This window comes from Myiozetetes cayanensis, unplaced genomic scaffold (genome assembly GCF_022539395.1).
Source record: "Myiozetetes cayanensis isolate MyiCay16 unplaced genomic scaffold, myiCay2020 scf9, whole genome shotgun sequence".
Classification (NCBI taxonomy): domain Eukaryota; kingdom Metazoa; phylum Chordata; class Aves; order Passeriformes; family Tyrannidae; genus Myiozetetes; species Myiozetetes cayanensis.
Genome location: NW_026088185.1, coordinates 15,693,537 through 15,712,762, shown reverse-complemented (window position 1 = coordinate 15,712,762; position 19,226 = coordinate 15,693,537). Strand labels below are relative to the sequence as shown.

General features: G+C 40.4%; 1 protein-coding gene across 2 annotated transcripts in view; it reads left to right on the top strand.

Moving 5' to 3' along the window:
• The first annotated feature begins 868 nt into the window (after nucleotides 1-868).
• Nucleotides 869-19,226, top strand: part of AGPS (alkylglycerone phosphate synthase) — a 52,909-nt gene continuing 34,551 nt past the window's right edge. Inside the window, exons 1-3 of one of the 2 annotated variants that reach the window (XM_050340240.1) lie at nucleotides 869-1,094; nucleotides 13,110-13,199; nucleotides 17,022-17,112. In XM_050340240.1, the coding sequence (XP_050196197.1) occupies nucleotides 901-1,094; nucleotides 13,110-13,199; nucleotides 17,022-17,112 (375 nt within the window). In that variant the 5' untranslated portion in view covers nucleotides 869-900. The remainder of the gene's footprint in view (nucleotides 1,095-13,109; nucleotides 13,200-17,021; nucleotides 17,113-19,226) is intronic. The other variant, XM_050340239.1, reaches the window with a different exon arrangement.

Here is a 19,226-nt window from a genome sequence, read left to right as displayed (position 1 = left end):
TTTCCAGTTCCCACATCTTTTCCTGAGCGGAAATCCAAAGCACTCTGGTGCATGAAGGCAAATTCCTAGTAGCAGACAGCACCAGAGGTTGGCACGAAATCTGCATCTCCCCTGAAATCCCAATTCTTTTCTCTCCTCAAAGTGATGCTACAAGGTGAATCCCAGACGTTCCCACTGGGCCCAAATACGGTCAGGATTGAGTTTTTGTCAGGATTGACCCAATGATGGCTATCCCAGATGCAGAAGGGGTATATTCCCAGCAGTCAGCATTCATTTCGTGGTGTGGGATTATTGGGGGAAGCAGATCACCAGGAGCCTGGAGCCTCTCTTCTAGGACTTCATGGCGTGGGAGGAGCAGGCAGGTTACACAGGCAAAGACACTTGGCTGAGCAGCCCTGCACTCACCAGGGCCTTGTGTCCCTGTCAACAGCTACGATAAAATCTGTAACTCCTGTAGGATTATCTGCCACCTCACCGACCTATATCTTAAGTAACCCACCTATGTTATTGCCATTAATTAGCATTTCATCATTAATTTATGCAATCCCCGTCTCTAAAGGACACCTTCGTGTTCTCTCCAGCGTGCTCAGCGATGTAGCGGGGCTATAATTACACCACGAGACGAGAAAAATCTCTAACAAACGCCTTTTTTTCCTCTCCCTCTCTCTCTCTGGTTTCCTCACGCAAGCCCTGCCCCGCTGAGGCAGGGAGGCTGGCGGCAGGGAGTTAGGGAGGACAGGCGGAGGGAAGGAGTGCGGCGGGCAGCTCGGAGCAGGGCCGGAGCGGGGCCGGCCCGGTGTGGCGGGCGGTGCCCGCGGGCCCCTCGCGGGGAGCGCCGGGCGGCGCCTTCCGCCCGCGCGCCCTCTCACCCGGCGGCGGTCGCGGCTCAACACGGAAGCGATGGCGGCCCCGGCCGGGGAGGCAGCGGGAGGCGGCGGCGGCTCCCCGTCCTCCGCCCGGCGGCGGCTGCGCATCATCTCCGGGCACCTGCGGGGCGCCCCGCGGGCCCCGGGCCGGGGAGCGCTCTCCCCGAGCCCCTGCAAGGCGCAGGGCGGCTCCGCCGGGCCGGCCTCCGGCTCCATCCCGAAGAAGCGGTGGGTGCGGGCGGGGTCCCCGCGCCGCGCCGGGCGGGCTCCCGGAGCCCTCGGCGGTGGGTGCGGGTCGGGGCCGGGGCGGCCCGTGCTGCGGGCGGGGGTCTCGCTCCCTCCCGGGGCCGGGTGCGGGCTGCGGGGCCCGGAGAGGCCCCGCGTGGGCCGTGCGGGGGGAGCGGGGCTCGGACGGGTCGGGGCGGCGGCGGCGGCGGCGGGGATGGACGAGGCTGATCTCAGTCGCGGTGAAGAGTTAACGCTGTTTGCCGCTGTAGGGTGAACTGTGCAGGAACGAAACCGGAGGAAGGTGGTCTTCAGCACCTTACCCCCTTCTGTAGCGAGTGGGTTTGTGTTACAGTGGGAAGTCGTCATGATCACCTTAGTAACTGGAGATGTGATGGAGAAGTTTTGTTTTTATGAAATACTTTAGGGGCTGCTCTAATGAGGAACGCAGCACGTGTGAAGGGCAAGGTCTGTGTATGGGCTCTCAGTCCCTCCCTGTTCTCAGACATGTGAAACCTTCAGCTGATGTGAGTGCTGTCAAAGCATGCTCGTACATTGGGCTCTAGCTAAAGTTTCTTAGATAATGAATAATTTTAAACATATGAACTTCTTTTTCAGAGTTTTGCTATATCGAGTAGTAAGGCATCTCAGGTCATGTGAGACCCAGAAAAGATACATAGCCAAATTCCTTAGTTTGTTCTAGGTCTAATTCTAATCCTCTGCTTCACTGGCTCTTGGATGTATTTACTACTAGAGTTTTTTTAAATGATACAATTATAATACCATGATATAGTTTCATGTAACTTATTATGAGCCCCCTTTTCTGCTGGGATGGATGTGTATTAATTTTGTGACTTTTTTTTTTTTTCCCCCTGTTTCTCAGGTGGGGATTTTCTACATAGGCATTGGCTTGCTATCTTATAAGAGCATTTTCAGGTTTAGGTTGTACACAACCTATTGCTCTCCATTGAGCTGTGGACAGGGGGTTAGTGCATGGGGGTTGTCGAGAGGAAGATTGGGCAAGCAGTTGATTAAGAGAGTTATTCCTCCTTTGAGAAAAACCCATGCTTTGCTCTCAGCCTTGTCAAGAAAAGAGCAAGGAACAGCCCATCTGTGGCCCAGGGCTACAAGCAGAACCTGCCTTCTTTGGGAGGACTGGGATGTCCTGCACATGTAGTCAAATCTGAACAGTTTTGAAAGCTTTTAGTTCTCACTGAGGGGAATTTGATGCTCTTGCAGGAGGTGTGTCAAACAGTGCTGTTCACTGGGACAAATAGGTCATTCCAAAGATGTTGCTTTCCATATTGAGTTTTTCTTTGGTTTGAATTTAGAAAGAAATTACTGTTTCTGAAAAAATATCAGTTTAGCTAGTTTTCAGGGATTTATTTTAAATGGATTATTGTGTAATTTCTATGGCCAGTTATTGCATCCATGAAGAGCAGGAGAAGCAAGCTTTTGTTAATATGTGTGTAACCTGAAGGAAGGGTTCTTTCTTCATGGAAACACAAACTTAGGGAATTTAACACTTGTACATCTACAAGATGTATACCTATTGCTCTAAAACCCCTATAGGATTTTCTATAGGTTCATAATGGATTACTGTTTTTACTCTACTCAGAATAAAAATTATGTTGCTTCAAGGAACTTAGGATCAAAATGGTGCTTTGGATACTGGATACTTTGCTGTGGGGCTGTAAGGGAGATGCTGGAAAGCTTGGTCTGCACAATAGGTACAACTGTCTTGTTGTATTTAGAGCCCAGCCATTTTTAATGTATAGAAACAAGAAAAACTAAAAGGGAGTTTTACCTCTGTCTTAAGGTTCCATCTGAACATCTGAGATGTGGTTGAAATATGCTTAAGATGTTGCATGTGAAAATTCTGATCATTGAATATAGGTGGCATGTGAGGATCTTGGCTGAGTTTGTGTTTGAGGATAGTATTGAGGTTTTGGAGTGATGGGGGATAAAGACAATTCTGTTGCCTACAGTGATTTGGCAAGTGGTGAACACTTGAGTCTTGTTCTAGTGCTTACTAGCTAATTTGGAGTTGGTTTTTGTTTGTGAGACCTAGAAGGCTGATTGAAAAATCTAGTAAAAATAACTGATGTAGAGGTAGTGCATGGCTTTTATCAGCCATGGTAGGACCATCCAAACCCAGAAGCTGTTTTCTTACAATCTTCTGCATGCTGAGTCAGCTTTTCTGATTCTTTTAAACTTTTACTTTGTTTCCCTAGCAAAGCTACAGCCAAAAGTACCTTGAGCAAAATTTTTTTTCATTACACCTGTTGCATCTTTCCTGTAGTGTTTGAAGTAGTGGCAGAGGTACAGACACTACTTTAGCAGATTTAGCTGCACTCTCCTCATGTTGCATTTCTTCTGCAAAGTAGATGGCTTTCTTTGATAAAAGAACCCCTTTGTAGTACTTTAGGTCTGTGATCACACACATTTTTTTCTGTCTGCTTTTCTAATAGTCACTTGACAGTGACCTCTAGTAGCATGGCTTTCTTGTTGATAGTGCAGAGACCAAACTGCTAAGGATCTTATCCAGACTTTATTTGTCACCAGTGATGGGAAGAAGGAAAATATGTGGAATTGACTGAAAGTCTGTGGGTCTCATCAAACTGTTCCTGCTTCCAAATAAAAATGCCTCTGAACTATGCATTTGCAAATTGATGTGTTTAAACATAGAAAGTGTATTATAATCTTTAAAATTATGATTATTGAGATGGGAAAATTCCTCAAAAGACGAGCAAATATCTACTTGTCTGAGTATCCTCTTGAGAGAAACCTTAGATACTATAAGAGTAAAGAGATGTTACTTTTTAGTGGCATTCCTGGCTTGAATTTAATATTTTATTGAGTGATGCAGTGAAACATGGAAATCATAGTTACACGATATGTGTTGAAGCCTTAACAGGATAAGCATGCTGAAACACTTATTAAAAAAATTGAGCTGGAAAATAATTCTTCCTTGAAATTACTTTTTCTGAACTTTCATGTTAGGCTGTTGACTTTTGTTGACTGGTTATTAGTAAGTTCACTTTGCTGGTGTTAAGACTTGGGTTAAAAACTTACTTAATCTTCAAACCGTATGTACATGAAGTGTTCAACTGGTACTGTTTTGGAAACAGGTGCTACAACTCCCTAGAACACAGTTGTATCAGAGTAATTGTTAGATATGCTAGAACGTAACAGTGCCCCAGAAATGGAGTATTCACTGATGTTGATCTTGTCAAAATAACTTCTGTTATAACTTATTCAAGTCAAACTTTAAATGATTTGATTTAGTTGAAATGTTGACTCAGTAGCCTCTAGGCTTAAAATTTTTTTCTGCCCTGGAGCAAAAGAAAGCAGGACAGAATCTCCTGATTATCCTATCTGTTTGTGTAGAAGCTGCTTTCCTGTGGGCTGAAGAGAGGCTTGTGACTATCTTTTAATTAATATGGGCATACTGTTATCCAGGGTAAACTAAGGTGTAGCCAGCTGACTGCTGTATGTCGAGTTCACAGCCAAGTTGTTCAGCATAATGTGTTAACGTTGCCATACCTTCATATAAACTCTTGCAATTCTTACTGTAGTTGCTGCTAATGGTTATGACATTATTAAGCAGTAACATTAATTAACTCCTAAAGAATTGGTATTACTTGGATTTAACAAGTGTCATAAAAGTGCATTCATATCTTACTCCTAAAATTCACACCCATCTTTATAATAAAGACGTAACTCTTTAGACAGCAGTGTTTAAGCAACACTTGATGCTGAACTGTATCCTGATATAGCTGACTTCTGAGCTTAAGGTGGTGAAAGCTTGGGGCAAGGAAGGAAAGGGCTGGTGCCACTACAGAGTCTTAAGAAATCAGAAGAGTAAGAAATCAAGAGCTTGTTGCATTGGGGAAGGTGTGGCAGTTCACAGGAGGTTCTGTGATTGAATCAGAGCATTTAATTGTTAGTTGAGGTTAATGCTTAAAGTAGAGGAACAGATAAAGAAGATTTTCATATGGAGACATTATTCTGATGAAAAAGTGTCATAATCTGATGGCAAATGTGACTTCATATGCAACAGCAATTCCTGTCTGACATCTGGATCCAAGTAGTTGCATGCCAGGCAGATGTAATGTAAGAACTCTGTAAAAATTTAAGTAATGCAATATCTAGGTAAGGTCATTTGATACCAACTAAGGCAAAATGCATATATGCGTAGTTAAATTTGATTAGAAAAAAACCTAGATAAAAGTGTAAAGCATGTTTAATATCTAATGTTCAATATGGATTATTATATGAAAGCAAGTACCAGTTTATGGTGAAACCTGAAAGAATTTTGTAGATCAGCTTCTTGATACCTACTGAAAGCTGAACCGTTATGTACAAGAAATTGAATGTGTATATATAGCTGTTTACTTTAACTTGATGTGTTTATTTAAACTGAATAGAATTAGAATAATCTGTTAATGCAATAGACTAGAGTAATTACTTGGACTAGAAGCTACTTTGAGCTGAAGTAAAGTAAGGAGATCAGTAGTGTAAGAAGTTGCAGCCAGCTAGACTTTCCTGAATTGTTAGTGTACTTCTTTGGGGAAAACAAATAATGTTGAGTATTAAAAATGAATTGTAGGCAGAATGTGATGGACAAGCATAGTGCCTCTGCTTCTCTAGTGTTGTTATATCCAAAACTGGGCTGTTGTGTGCAAGTCTTCAGGATTGAGAGTGAAGACCAAAAAGGTTTTTTTGGCAATTACATATTTGCTACAGAGCATGCTAAAAAGTCCTCTATGGAATAGGTAAAACAATGTTGCCCAGGAACTGAACTTACTTTGCTTTCACAGATTAATGACAGACAATTGATTCCTTCACTAAGTTGTTTCTTTTAAGGTAGCAAAGCAGATATCCTAGTTTTGCAAGCTGTCAGGAAATCCTTCTCAAAAGACTGATCTCTGGTGTTTGAAAAATCTTTAAGTGCTTATTCATTTACTGCCTGGAAGTAGCCATGTGTACACATTTTTGTAGTAGAGCAGTTTCTTCAAAGATAAAAATGAAGCTAGTGTCAACTGAAGTAGTAGGTGGAATGGATAGAACTTGTAGTAAAGTATTCTGTTGCATAAGAATCATCATTTGGCTAAGTGTATGTGGAGAAGCGTGGTTATAATGTCTTGGTTTTCCTCTATCTTTAATTTGCCCTAATTGACTTAAGCTTTTTATGAAAGAACACTAGAGAAACACCAATTTCCTTATTCCTTGGGGCTTTGTTTATTACCATGTGGTGAAATGAAGAGTAATGAAATAGTCAAGGCTAGGAACAAATGTAAGGAAAGTGAATACTTGTTTTGTCAGAGTAATTTAAAGAAAGCACACTGCTTTTGAGTACCTAAGGCCTGAAGTCTTATGCCTAAAATCTTGTTGTCTGCTGCTTACCGTAGATTTAAACTGTAAATATCAATGCGGGTTTGTGTTGTCAAATCAGATGTTCAGCAAACAGAATAGCAACTTAATCAGTGGATGTGCAGCTGCAGTCTTATTTGAAAGTGTGGGCTACAGAACCTGAATGTGTCTAAGGTTATAAAACAGATGTTATTTGACTTCAGACTTGAAAATGATTATATTAAATTTGCTTCAGGGAAGATCCTCCAAGAGGGAAAAAGTATAAGAATGACAAACAGAGTAGATGCCCTCTGCCTGCAGCATGGCATTCTTCTCCAGAGAAATGATGCTTTCACAGAGCAGTTCTTCAAGGAATTCCTGGGGTTGCATTCTCTTTCTTTATTTCAGGCAGCTGATACTAATTTATTATTGGCTTCAGAAACACTCTGTAGTGTTGGTTACTTGGTTGAGAAGTGTGACTGTATAATCCAGAGAGACTGCTCCAGTGGAGAGGGATCTGGTATCACCTATGGAAAGAGTTCTGAATTTCCAGCTCGTGGGCTGAGTTGGTGACCCAAAGTCCAGCTGAGGTGGGCTTTGAGGAGTTGCTCTTAGGGTAATGTCTTGTAACACCTTATCACCATAATATTGCCTCGGTATTACTGCATCCCTGCACTGAGTTTGGTAAGAACTCTAGAACCTGCAGCACTTTGTTACAGCAGGCAAATACTGGTGCTTAAGCCCACGTGGTAGCCCTTAAAACTGCCACTTTAAACTAATGTCCTAGAATCTGCTGGTTCTTATATCATTCAACAGAAGTGCCTGTGAGTATTTTATGTATGTATGATTTTAATGCTGAGCATGCGCTGGTGTTTGAATTGAAAATGTTGGTGGTTATCCTGAGGAGACTGATGTGAGCATCTTGACTTTGCTCTGCCTCAGTTGTATTTATCCAGCTGGGTTGAACTGGGTTGATCTTGCTTCTCTGAAGAAGCATTGGATACCTGTGGGGAGCCCCTGTGCTTGTCCTTCAGTTTCCTGGGGAGAGACAAGAACTTTTTCATCTGGTCACCGTGCCGGTCACTACAATGTGAGATTTGAACAGTGCTGGCAGGTACAGTTTTGTTGAAATAGTGAAGGTCCGAAGGCTTCTTCCTGCCTAGCTGCATGACTGGATGCTTCAGGAGCACTAGCTCAGCTGGTGGGCCAGGGGCAGCCTCCTGCCTCCCTGACTGTAAAAATCCTTATTACACTGAGTCAAACTAATAGTTCAGTGTTGGGCATTGTAATGAAAGTGGAATATTTAAATTCACTTAAACTAGTTATGCTGTGGTAATCTCCTATCATTACTGTTTCCATGGTAACTTTTTTCTTTCAGGTTTTCTTCATCAGGCAATATAATTTCATGTGTGTATAAATAAAAATATATTCACATTAAAAAAGTTAAGGTTTGATTTATATTACTTCATACATTTCAGTAGTGAATTTCTGTCTTTTACAGTAGAAGGCAAGAAATAACTGCTCATTTTTTACTATCTCTGAGTAAAATATTCCATGTTTCTATTAAAAAATGAGAGAGTTAGTGAGCTTGATATTTTGTGGAAGCCATTGTATTGAATAGGAAAGGTGTTGTCTTTAAATAAGACAGTTTGGGTACAATACTGAGTAACATTTAGTTTAAAATAGGAATAATAGAAAATGTTGGTGAGAGTCTTTGCTATATATATTGTTGGAAAGGAATTTGGGAAGAAAAACAGGAGGAAGTGTAAATTATGTCTTGCTGTATACGCAACATGTGTAGCATGAACATGGCACTTGACTGTGCCAAACTGAGCATCATTCTTTTTCCAGGCTGGAACATGAAACTTTCTGACATGTTTTGATGTATTCAGATATTGTTCAGAGTATTCAGAAATTATACAGTGTGTTCAGGGTAGGATTTTTTCATTGATAGTTTAACATTTAGCAGTCAAATTCTTGAATTTTTGAAGAATGAGGATAGAAACTATTACAGCAAGATGTTTCAGATGGTACAAAATATTCATGTGTTAAAGGACACATAATTTGTAAGAGTTTAAGTATAATATAATGGTGGCACATATCAGTTGCAGATCAGCGTGTGTTGAAGTCTCAGAGACAGCACTGGAGACATCGAGTACTTGGTCATGGGGGAAGCTTTTAATGTGTGCTTAAGTCTGCAGATGCTCAGCAATTCTTTCTGCCCTTTATATTTGTCTGGAATATGAATTTAACGATGAGATACTGAGAATGAAAAATTTGGGAAATGTAGAAGGGTACATGGGTTGCTCAGGTGCAGCTTGGGTCATTCTTTAGAGCCGAGGTAAACATGATGCACGATGCTAATCTGGCAGGCAGCTCTGATTGCTGCACTAGGGCATTAGAGGGCAGTGGGAGTGCTGCACTGGAGCTGGGGGTGTGAAAAGTATTTTCTAAAGAATGGCAACTGTATAAATAATGCTGAATAAGGGCAGTATGAAAATGCCAAGGGAGGAATGCTGTTACAATATTTAAAAGACTTTGTTTTCTTGCATGCCTTCTGTTTCTTATTTTGTTGTCAAATTACAGTTTTGATTTCCAAATGTGAGTTAGAAAGACAAGGAAGTGTAGAGCAGGTGAGTGTTACATATTTTCCTTACTTGAAGAAGCTGTTGTAGTGAGACAGACCTAGGGAAGAGCAGCCTACACCCCTGGCTTCATCTTGCAGAGCTGCTTGCACCTCTTCTGAATAATACATCAGCTAATATGTAACACTCTTCCAAAAAGGTCAGTCTTTGAATTAGATGAGTATGACACTGATAGTGCCTCAGTAGTCATGGAGGCTTGCAGATCTTCTCTGTATGTCTTGTGCTTTTCTTTCTGCTGAAGGTAATTCTGTTGAGTCTTGAAGTTCACCAGCTCTTGCCTGTGAAGAGCATACCTTTCAAATAGCATGCAAGAAGATCTGAACAGCTTGGTCTTCCTGCAGTGTGTCAGTTACAAATCAAAGCTGACCGATCAGCCGTTCTTTTAAAATCTGACATTTTTAGGCTTCTTTATTTTACGGAGCCACAGGCGGTATTTCCTCTTCGTGTGTATGCACGAAGTGCTAGAAACTGCAATAAGTAAATCAAACCACAGTTCTTAAACTGACAGTACTCTGGTGTGGTGGAACAGAAGAATAAATGTAAGATGACTCATTCCAGAAATGGCCCTTCCTGTCTCCAGAAAGAAACCTCACACTTGCCCAGTATAGTTTTGAATATAAAAATTAAATGCTTCAGTTTTTTGTTCTGGTGTTTACCTGTCACAAGATATAACACTGCTCATTGTGTGTGGTGGTGTGGAATCGCCTGACTTTGCGTTATGAGGTAGCCAAGACCTTTTAGAGTCAGCTATTCTTGTACAGACATGCAAACTGTTATTTTAGATTTTAATTTAGTTATTCTCATCACACCAATAACAGCTGTGTTATCTGGCAGAGTAAAGCTTTGTGTCATTACTCTCTGTCTAGAATATAACTGCTAAATTTCTCCTGGATTCTGTAAATATTTAGATGTTACCCATTTGTGTATTAGTATTTATGTATAGATGTAAAAACAATTTTATTCAGAAATAGTTCGACCTGAAAATTAACTCTTTGGAGTTAAAACTCAAACTCTGTTCTGTATTTTAATAATAATGGCCAGTCTTCGCGAGCGAAGATCCGGGGAAGGTCTTTACACCTTCCAGCCTGCGCATTGGATTTTTTTTAGGTGAGACACAGTGTGCGCGGAACTGAGCCCACCCTTTAATCCTAAGGTTCATCTGCCGGGGCCAAGCGAGCTTGGACGGTGGCAGCGAGGTCCTTAGGACGTAGGTGGGTTGCCTTTAAGAGCTAACGAGCCCCACCTGCCCGGGAGTGGCCCTGACCGGGAATCGAACCCAGGCCTCTGCGGTGATAGCGCGGCGCCTTTACCACTAGACCAGCAGGGGCTCCAATTCTGTATTTTAAAGCCTAATGAAAGTGCCAGGTCGTTCAACACCAACCTAGGAAATTAGGCCTTTAGAAAAGGCAGACAACCAGGATTGCAGTCAGTTTAGCAGAAAGACCTTGTATCTGGGTCTGTCTTTGGTCCCTTAATTAATAGTACCTCCCCATGAGTTTGTGGGAAGTATCTGTCTCTACTGACATCAGGACTAATGATAGTTTCAAACCTGTGTATTACCAGTTTATCTCACGTTACCAGTTTCTTTAGGGCCTGGCCTTTTTTGTTTCCAGCTTTGCAGCTAGTTTCTCTAGCCTGTTTCAGGCATCATACTTGACATAAATATTTTGTCACTGCTTTGCAAGAGGACTTCCCTTTCTAAATTAGGGGGAAAGCTGTTTGGGCCTTCCTCAAATTCTGCTTATTAATATCAAGTCTGTTCTGACTTTACAGAATTCAACCAACTACAGAGATCAGATATATAGAATTACTACATTTAGTCAGCAGAGGGAGAAATCTTACCTTGAGGAGAATTACAGTGATGGGGATTTGAGTGGAATGTTTAGTTTAAAAAAATAAAATAAATGCCACTTGAGTTGACCAGTTCTGGGTCAGCTTGTTCTCAGCTGGGAACAGCTCCACTGTGTGTGACAGTATCTTTGTAGAACTCAGTATAAATATATGCAATATTTATAAATGTACCTATATAGAAATAAGTATAAAAATAGATAAGTCTGTGTAACATGCTTTAAGAACCCTGTCTGATAATCTGTCATGTCAGCATGACAGCACAAGGCATTCCCAGGCAATGGAACACGAGTGGCTCCTTGCCTTTTCTGGAGTGAACTCTACATGTGTAAAGATCAAGTCTTTTGAGAGATGAGGCAGCCAGAAGGGCTTCTGTATCTGGACAGCTGTCTGCTCAAACAGTTTTGACTTAAATTTTAGAATCAATTCCTCAGTATGGAAGAATAAGACTGGCTATTTCACAAAACCGTGTAAAACTTCAGTACTCAGTAACTGATAAAGTTTGCTTTAAGTGCTAGATTTGTCAAAGGCTTGTTGAAATGTCTGATTCAAACAACTGTAATATGTGACTATGGCTTTTTTTCCATTTGATTAATTAAAACCTTGCATGAAGGCAGTTTGAAGAAAATGGATTTTGTTTAAACCAAGGCTATTTAATTAATACACTGACAGTATGTCAGCAGGGTGTGTTAATATTACCTTTATAATGAAGGCCTTTGATAATCAGTCATCACAGTTATCTTGTGTGTAATGCTGGAGCTGGGAATGACTTGAGGCAGTGCTTTCTCTGAATCACAAGGTCTTTCTGAAATGGTCACCCTGATCATCTTACTCTTATATTATACAAAGAGCAAAAGCTGCATTCGCTGTATACAGGGGAGGGAGGTAAATGATCTGTTGTCAGATTTCTTGAACTGAAGACTTTCTGTTAACTAAAATTCAGTTTTTAGGTTAGTAACTTCATTTGTAATGTAAATAAATAGCAAGCTTTTAAAGCAAAGTTAGATTAATATGTAATTATTCTTAATGTATTTCGTAAGTCTTAAATATGTTTACCTATTTGTGTATTAGTATTCATGTATAGACTTAAGAACGAGCATCTTTAAAACGTTACTGTTGCAAGTTGGAGAACATCACCATATCACCAGTGGTTTATTCCTCTCTCTCTACTAAGAAGAAAAATAAACAAACAAGAATTCAGTCACAACAACCCCATGCAGCACTACAGGCTGGGGCAAAGTGGCTGGAAAGCTGCCCAATGGAGAAGGACCTGGGGGTGCTGGTCAACAGCCAGCTGAACGTGAGCCAGCAGTGTGCCCAAGTGGGCAGGAAGGCCAATGGCATCCTGGCCTATATCAGCAATAGAGTGGCCAGCAGGACCAGGGAAGTGATTGTCCCCCTGTACTCAGCACTAGTGAAGTCACACATCAAGTTCCATGTCCAGTTCTGGGCCCCTCGCTGTGAGAAAGACAGCGAGTGCTGGAGTGTGTCCAGAGAAGGGCAATGGAACTGGTGAAGGGTCTGGAGAGAAAGTCGTATGAGAAGCTGCTGAGGGAACTGGCGGTGTTTAACCTGGAGAAAAGAAGGCTCAGGGGGACCATATCACTTTCTACAGCTACCTGAAAGGAGGTTGTAGCCAGGCAGGGCTCGGCCTCTTATCCCAGACAACTAGTGACAGGACAAGAGGAACGGGCCTCAAGATGTGTAAGAGGAAGTTCAGGTTGGACATCAGGCAGAATTTCTTCACTGAAAGCACAGTCAGACATTGGAACAGGCTGCCCAGGGAGATGGTGGAGTCACCATCCCTGGAAGTGTTCAAGAAATGACTGGATGTGGTATTTAGTGCTGTGGTTTAGTTGACTTGGTGGTGTTTGGTTAGAGGTTGGACTCGATGACCTTAGAGGTCTTTTCCAACCTTTATGATTCTACACAGTGTGCATTCACTTAAGATGGTGGTTGTTTTTATAGATCATCTGGTCTTTCAAGTCACAGGATGCAATCTGAAGAAGTAATGGTTGTGGCTTCAGAATTTTTTCTAGCTCTAAGCTATGCACTTTTGATATGTATGTGATTTTCTGAATTGCTGTCTGATAAGACTTTTTTCGAAAACCATTTTGGATCTACAGTATGCAAATATGCTAATATTCTCACATATTTTTCTCCCTTTAAGGCAAGAACTTTTGAAGTGGAATGGATGGGGATATAATGACTCCAAATTCATCTTCAATAAGAAGGGTCAAGCAGAATTCACAGGAAAAAGGTAAGTTGAAAATTTATGTAACTGAAGTATCTTACTTAGTAGTTTTACTGAAAAGAGTGTAAAAGCTGCACAGTACAGTTAATCCAAAGAAGGCAAAAAAATTTCTTCATCTCATAGAATAGGTTATTAGTTCTGCATTTAACAGGTTTATTGAAGTCTATACAAAGTAGTCTAATGTAGTAAAATAGAACGTGTGGCTTATTGAAAGGTTTATTAAAAGTGTTATAAAGACAAATCAAGTTACAGTATCTGTAACTTGATATACTTGTGCATTAAACTTTTCTTAGAGAATGAAATCAGACTGAGAATCTTAACCATGTTCTGAAGCTTTCTTAGTTTGGGGTTTCTTAACCATTGTGTATGGAGCTACTTCATCCTCTGAACTTAAAAACTGCTCTTCGGTTCAGTGTCCTGTAGTGGTTTCACTTCATTAATTACCCACTGACCCTTTGTACAGCAAGCTTGTTTTCTGGGAAATATGTGTTTTTTTAAAATGATATTAAAATTTAGTCTACTTGGGGATATCTAAATTTTGTTCCAGTGGAATTTAAACCTGTCACTTGATATTTTACTATTTTTTGGTGTTTTTTTCTGCCTTAGTGGAAAGTAATCTTTCAGTCTCTTTCCTGGTTTAAAAAATACATTTTTCATAGGAGTAAAAAAAAAAAAAGAAGGGGGAAGAGAAATAAATTTGAAATAAGTACTCTCCTTCATAAAAATTCCTATCTGGTCTTTGCGTTTGTGTGAATTAGCATGAACTAGCTTGCATCTAAGCTGCAGATAACTAAGTGGGATGTTGAGCACTTCAGTTGTTAATTTCTTGATTTTCAGACCCAAATTAAAATGCAAAGCCTTCTATTAGGCAGTTCACTGTATAATATTTAGGGAGATGCTGCACAGAAAATCAAAGCGCACTACAGAGAATAAACAGAGATAAAGGAGAAAGCATTGAGGCTGCTCGACAGCTGTGTGACTGATGAGTACCAGTCGCTGTTACAGAATGGGAGGAGAATGGTGGAGTTTTTTCCCCTCATCTACATTCTCTCTCTCTCTCTGAGATATAGTACTAGAAATACCTTGTTGGGCCACACCAGTATAGCTTCTATAGAATAGTTTGTGGCAAAAGGAGAGTGTTTGAAGTGAAAATAAGAGAATAGGCATCTGCAAAGGTGTTGTAGATGCTTCCTCCTTTCAGTACCCACTTACAGATCTGTTGTCCATAAATTTGTCGAATAACCTCAAGTCTGCTCGTCCTGTCTTCCTGTACAGCATCTCGTGGCAGCAAGTTCCAGGCTGCAGTTGTAAAGTATTTGTGTTTTGAACCAAGTGTCCTGTATTGTGTTGTGGGAATAGGCGAATGATAGTTCTTCAGCCTATCTACTGGGTTATTGATTATGTAAGACTCAATCATGTCCTCTCTTGCACTTTCTCTCCATGATTAAGGAGTCTCAGGCCCTTTAGTCTCTGCTTGTAAGGCCCCTTGATCTTTACAGTTGCTGTTCTCTGCACCCTCTCTAGATCCATTAGATCTTTTTAGATCTTTCTGGAGATGGGAACAAAAACTGACTGCTGCACTCAAGGATACACCAGTGTTCTACAGAGCAGCAAAAAAAAGATGAACTGTATTCTTTCTTATACCTGCCCAGCTGATGCATAGAACTGTTGACTGCTGTTGTATGTTGTCAATGAAGATGCCATTTTTTCTATACTGACTACCAGTAAGCAAATAATGCCTTTTTTTGTTTGTTTGTTTGTTTTTTGGCTTTTGCAATTACCTTACCTTTCATCTCCTTTTGTCTGCTTAGGTTTTTTAAGGTCCCAAGTTCCTATCAGTGTAGTATCTGTCTCCCCAAAAGAGCTTAACATTATTCACCTAGTTAGAGAGTCCACTGATGAATCCAGATTGCTGATGAAGGCATTAAGTAGAGCTGGTCCCACTACCAGTGTGTGGCAAACTGCACTCCTGAGTCTGTCTTGGCCAGTGATCAATAACCCATGCCCTTTCCTTCTTAGCTTAACCTTATCTTATCCTTCACCTTGGAGAAGAACCTTTTCTTCAGCACTGTAGCAGTGTATTTTCTTAAATAGCTTTTGTGGTGACCACCTGTGGAAGTATAAAGGAATGTGCAATTTCATGTTCATTGTATCCACTTTTTTCACTTTGTTTTTACACCCTGATAGAACTCCAAGCATTAGTGAAATAAGGTTTCCCTTTATGAAAGCCACATTGACTTTCCCTACAGACTGATTTATCATGTGTCAAATGATCCTTTTATTACAGACTCTGCCATCTCACTGGGCATAGAGGATTCTTGCTAATCTGAGCAAGCAAACCTGTTTTGAAGTGTGTCTGTGGCGGGAGGAAGGTCTTTTATGGGGGCTTCTTGCACCATCAACATACCCATACAGAGCTTGCTTCCTGAGCAATCGTGCACTGCACTCTGTTCAGTAAACTCACTAATTCCTTCTGTGCTGTGACTTCTGTCTCTGTCTTGACTTAAAAGTTTCGGGGTTTCTGATAGCTTTAGTTTGTCCTTTGAATAAATGACTAAGGTTACCATTACAAAATAGCTGTAGTGATAGCCTGGCAACTCCAAAAAGTAGGTCTGGAGAAGAAAACACACCAAGCTGACCTGGGTCTCTGCTTTCATTGCAAATTCTTGATGCAAATGTATTAAACTTCCATTGCTTATTGCAGTTCCTTTTCATAGAATTCATGTAACTTTCATGTGGGTATGATGAAACAGTAACAGCTGTCACAGGAGGAATGATTGAACCCTGTCTTCCATGCTGAAAAGTCTAGCTTGAGTTAAGGTTGTGGCCTTTTGTATCTAGGAATAGAGTAGGGGGTTATGTCAGTAGAAGAGCTGGAGGGGTAGTTGAGATGAGGAAACAAAAGGAATTGATCTTTCTGTGTAATAGGTGACTCAGCTGTAGAGTTGGTTGCACCAGCCATGAAGGACAGGGTCATGATTAGATTAACAGTGACTGAATAATCTTAGACGGAAGACCCATTAGGCCTAATGCAGTGACCCAGGTGAAAACTATGGTAAAGATTCTCAGCTGCTGAAAGCTTTTAATCCCAAAGAAAGATCTTTTTTTTTTTTCTCTGAGAATACTGGTGCATACATAAATGTGCACAAAGTGTGTATATGCATAAAATTAATAGCAGTAGTTTCTAGCTGTTTTAATTGTGTACACTTATGTGTTTTCACATGTGGTGCCTATGGCCAACAAGCAGTTCCTCTGTCCCTTGTCTGTACGTCTGCATTTGTCACATGGCTAAGCTCTTGCCAAAGAGTTTGTGCTGGAAATAATTTCACATTGCTTGATGGATTCTGATGCATTTTGGTGATAAAGGAGGACTCTCTAATACTAGTTCTTTTTTTTTTCTTGAAAACATAAGGTGTACAGAAATGGGTTTGTGTGTCTGAGACTGGTGTTGACATTGCAGTGTGTCTGTGCACATGTCCTCTCTCTGTAAATGACATGTAAAATGTGCCACTTCTTTCTACAATACTGAAAGGGAGAGACCTCTCTGAAGAGTGGTGGGGTGGGATATCTGTAAAGCCTTATGCCACAGTTCTGAAAGAAAAGTGATACCTGAGATGCTGACAACCAATTTGATTCTATGTGAAGTACAGAACAGTTAAATACAATAAAATGTGCAGTTGCTTGAAAAGTAAATGTGAAGAAGATTTGCTGGCTTGTAGGTAAAGAATTTGATTTAAAACTTGTTTGTGCATACATAGAATTGAAAGAAGTGTATCTGACATACATTCTTTTAATTTAAAATGACCCTATGTAATATTGACTTTTCAGGTACAGATTAGGTGGTATGGTATTACCAACTTTTAAGGAATGGATAGAAAAAGCCTTTGGAGCAAGTCTGGAGCACAAAACTACCTCTAGAGTAAGTAAATAGCTGAACCAGTTCCTTTGAACATTAGTCTTGGTGATAATCAAGACCACACCGTTAAAGATGATTCAGCTGTTGCACATAATTGATTTAAATATAGTGTATTAATACCTCCAGGTTTTTAAAAGAAATACATGATGTGGAATTACTATGTGGAACCTTTCATGCCTTAGCATGACTTGTGGTTTCAGGATAACTGGTAGTACATTTATTGGAATGAAAGTTTCCAACACGGGAAGTTTTTGTCCTTGTTTGTAACTTGCATTTCCAGACTGTAGAAACTGTTAGCCTAGATGGAGTTGTTTATGCAACATCAATTTTGTTCATGATAACAAAGACAGAAGATACAAAGAGGTTAAATTATGATGTGTTTTCGGTATGTGGGAGGTGTCAAAGTTCTTATTTGACAGTAATTCTTTTTTACATGTCTGGGTGCTGAAAACTGGCTATCAGAACACTCAAGATTGAAGTGAATATTTTCTGAAAAATAACACATTTTGAATGTTCTGGGTTTTGTAAATTATACATATTTTGCTTTTTAGAAAGAGTATCTTACGTTAGTGTCAGGAGACCTGACTCCCTTCGTATTAGAATTCCTTTGAAGCTTCAAGTTCCTAGAAGTTTCAGTTTCCTAGAAACTAGACAATTGCTTAAGCAGTATTGGAAGCAGGCTGTGATCGTTCTGTGACTGTAGCAACTCTGCTTTGGGTAACAGTTGTACCCATTCCTTGAGTGAGTTCGAGATTACCTGCTTCAAAGGAAATGCAGTCTCCTAGGGCCTGAAAATTTGGAATGTTTCTTCAGTCTTCTATTCATCAAGACATTCTTTCATCTTCTGTGACTTACAGGATCTCTGTCTGCCAATGTATTTTGAAAAAATTCACCTTGATGTGTTTTTGTTCACCAGGGTTGGTCTTAACTGGCAGCTACTTTAACTTGCTGGGAACAGAGGTCTTAAGAACTGTTCCCTTTCTATATGTAGAGAAAGTATAGAAAAAAGTAGAGTTGAAGGACAAGTACAGATTTCTGAATAATGCCCTGATTCCATAGTACATCTTGCAAACCAGCTTCATGGGATTTCTATCAGCAATGTTGAATGCATTTTTGTTTTGTTGTACCCCTCTGGTTCTGATGGTCTCGTGATCTGGAAGAGGTTGACTATCTTGACATAGAACAGGACTCTTTGGAGTCTCCAGTATCTATCTGCACTTCTCATAGTTATTCTCAACTACTTCTACAGGTCCCTCATTTTCGTGTCTGTCGTAGCTCCTAGTTTATATTTCAGTTTGTCATGCTGTGTAGGGTGTTTACCTTCTACTATCATCCAAGCATGAAGAAACTGATATAGGAACAGCAGTAGGAAGGGGTTCTTGGTTCATTTGTCTTTCTCTTTCTCTTCCTACCTGTATCCTATAAGATTGGAGGGTTCCCTGTTGCATGTGACTTTTCTGTTTAATTCACAACAGTAAGTGTACCTGCTTCTGTGATGCTCAGGGCTGTTGATGTTTTTTTCTTTTTTCAGACCAGACTTAACACTGACAGAAGTTTAGACCTAGTTTGCATAGGCTTCTTGTCTAGCCTTTCAGTGCACAAATCTTAAAATGTCTCATTCCCATGAAAATAAATAAAGGTATATTTTTGTTTGTCAGTGTGTGTAAGATTTTTGTAAATAAATATTAAAGTTTTAATCTTCAAGATAAAAACTAAAGGATTAAAAAACTTGTGGAAGAGTTAAAAATCAGGATAGTTAAAACTATCTGCGAGGAATTGTTACAGCTTTAAGTAAGTAGTTTATGTCCCACTTAGAGAGAACAAAGATCTTCAAGCAGTTAGTGTTCAGCTTGAAATGACGGGAAATAGTTCTGTCTAAGGAAATCTGTGAAGGAACAGAAGTGTAATATATAAAGTGTAAGCACAGCTAGCAGGGATTTTTCTTAAAAGAAGTGGTTTAAAGGTCTTAATTGGTACCTATTTGTTTGTTTCTCATGTTTCCCAAGTTTCTATTGAAGCTCTGTCCTTTGGGCTAGCAAATAGCATTATGTGAATGTGCATTAATAGCAGAACAGTAAGAGCAGCAATACAAGACCTGACTGTCTTTGTGCTTATTG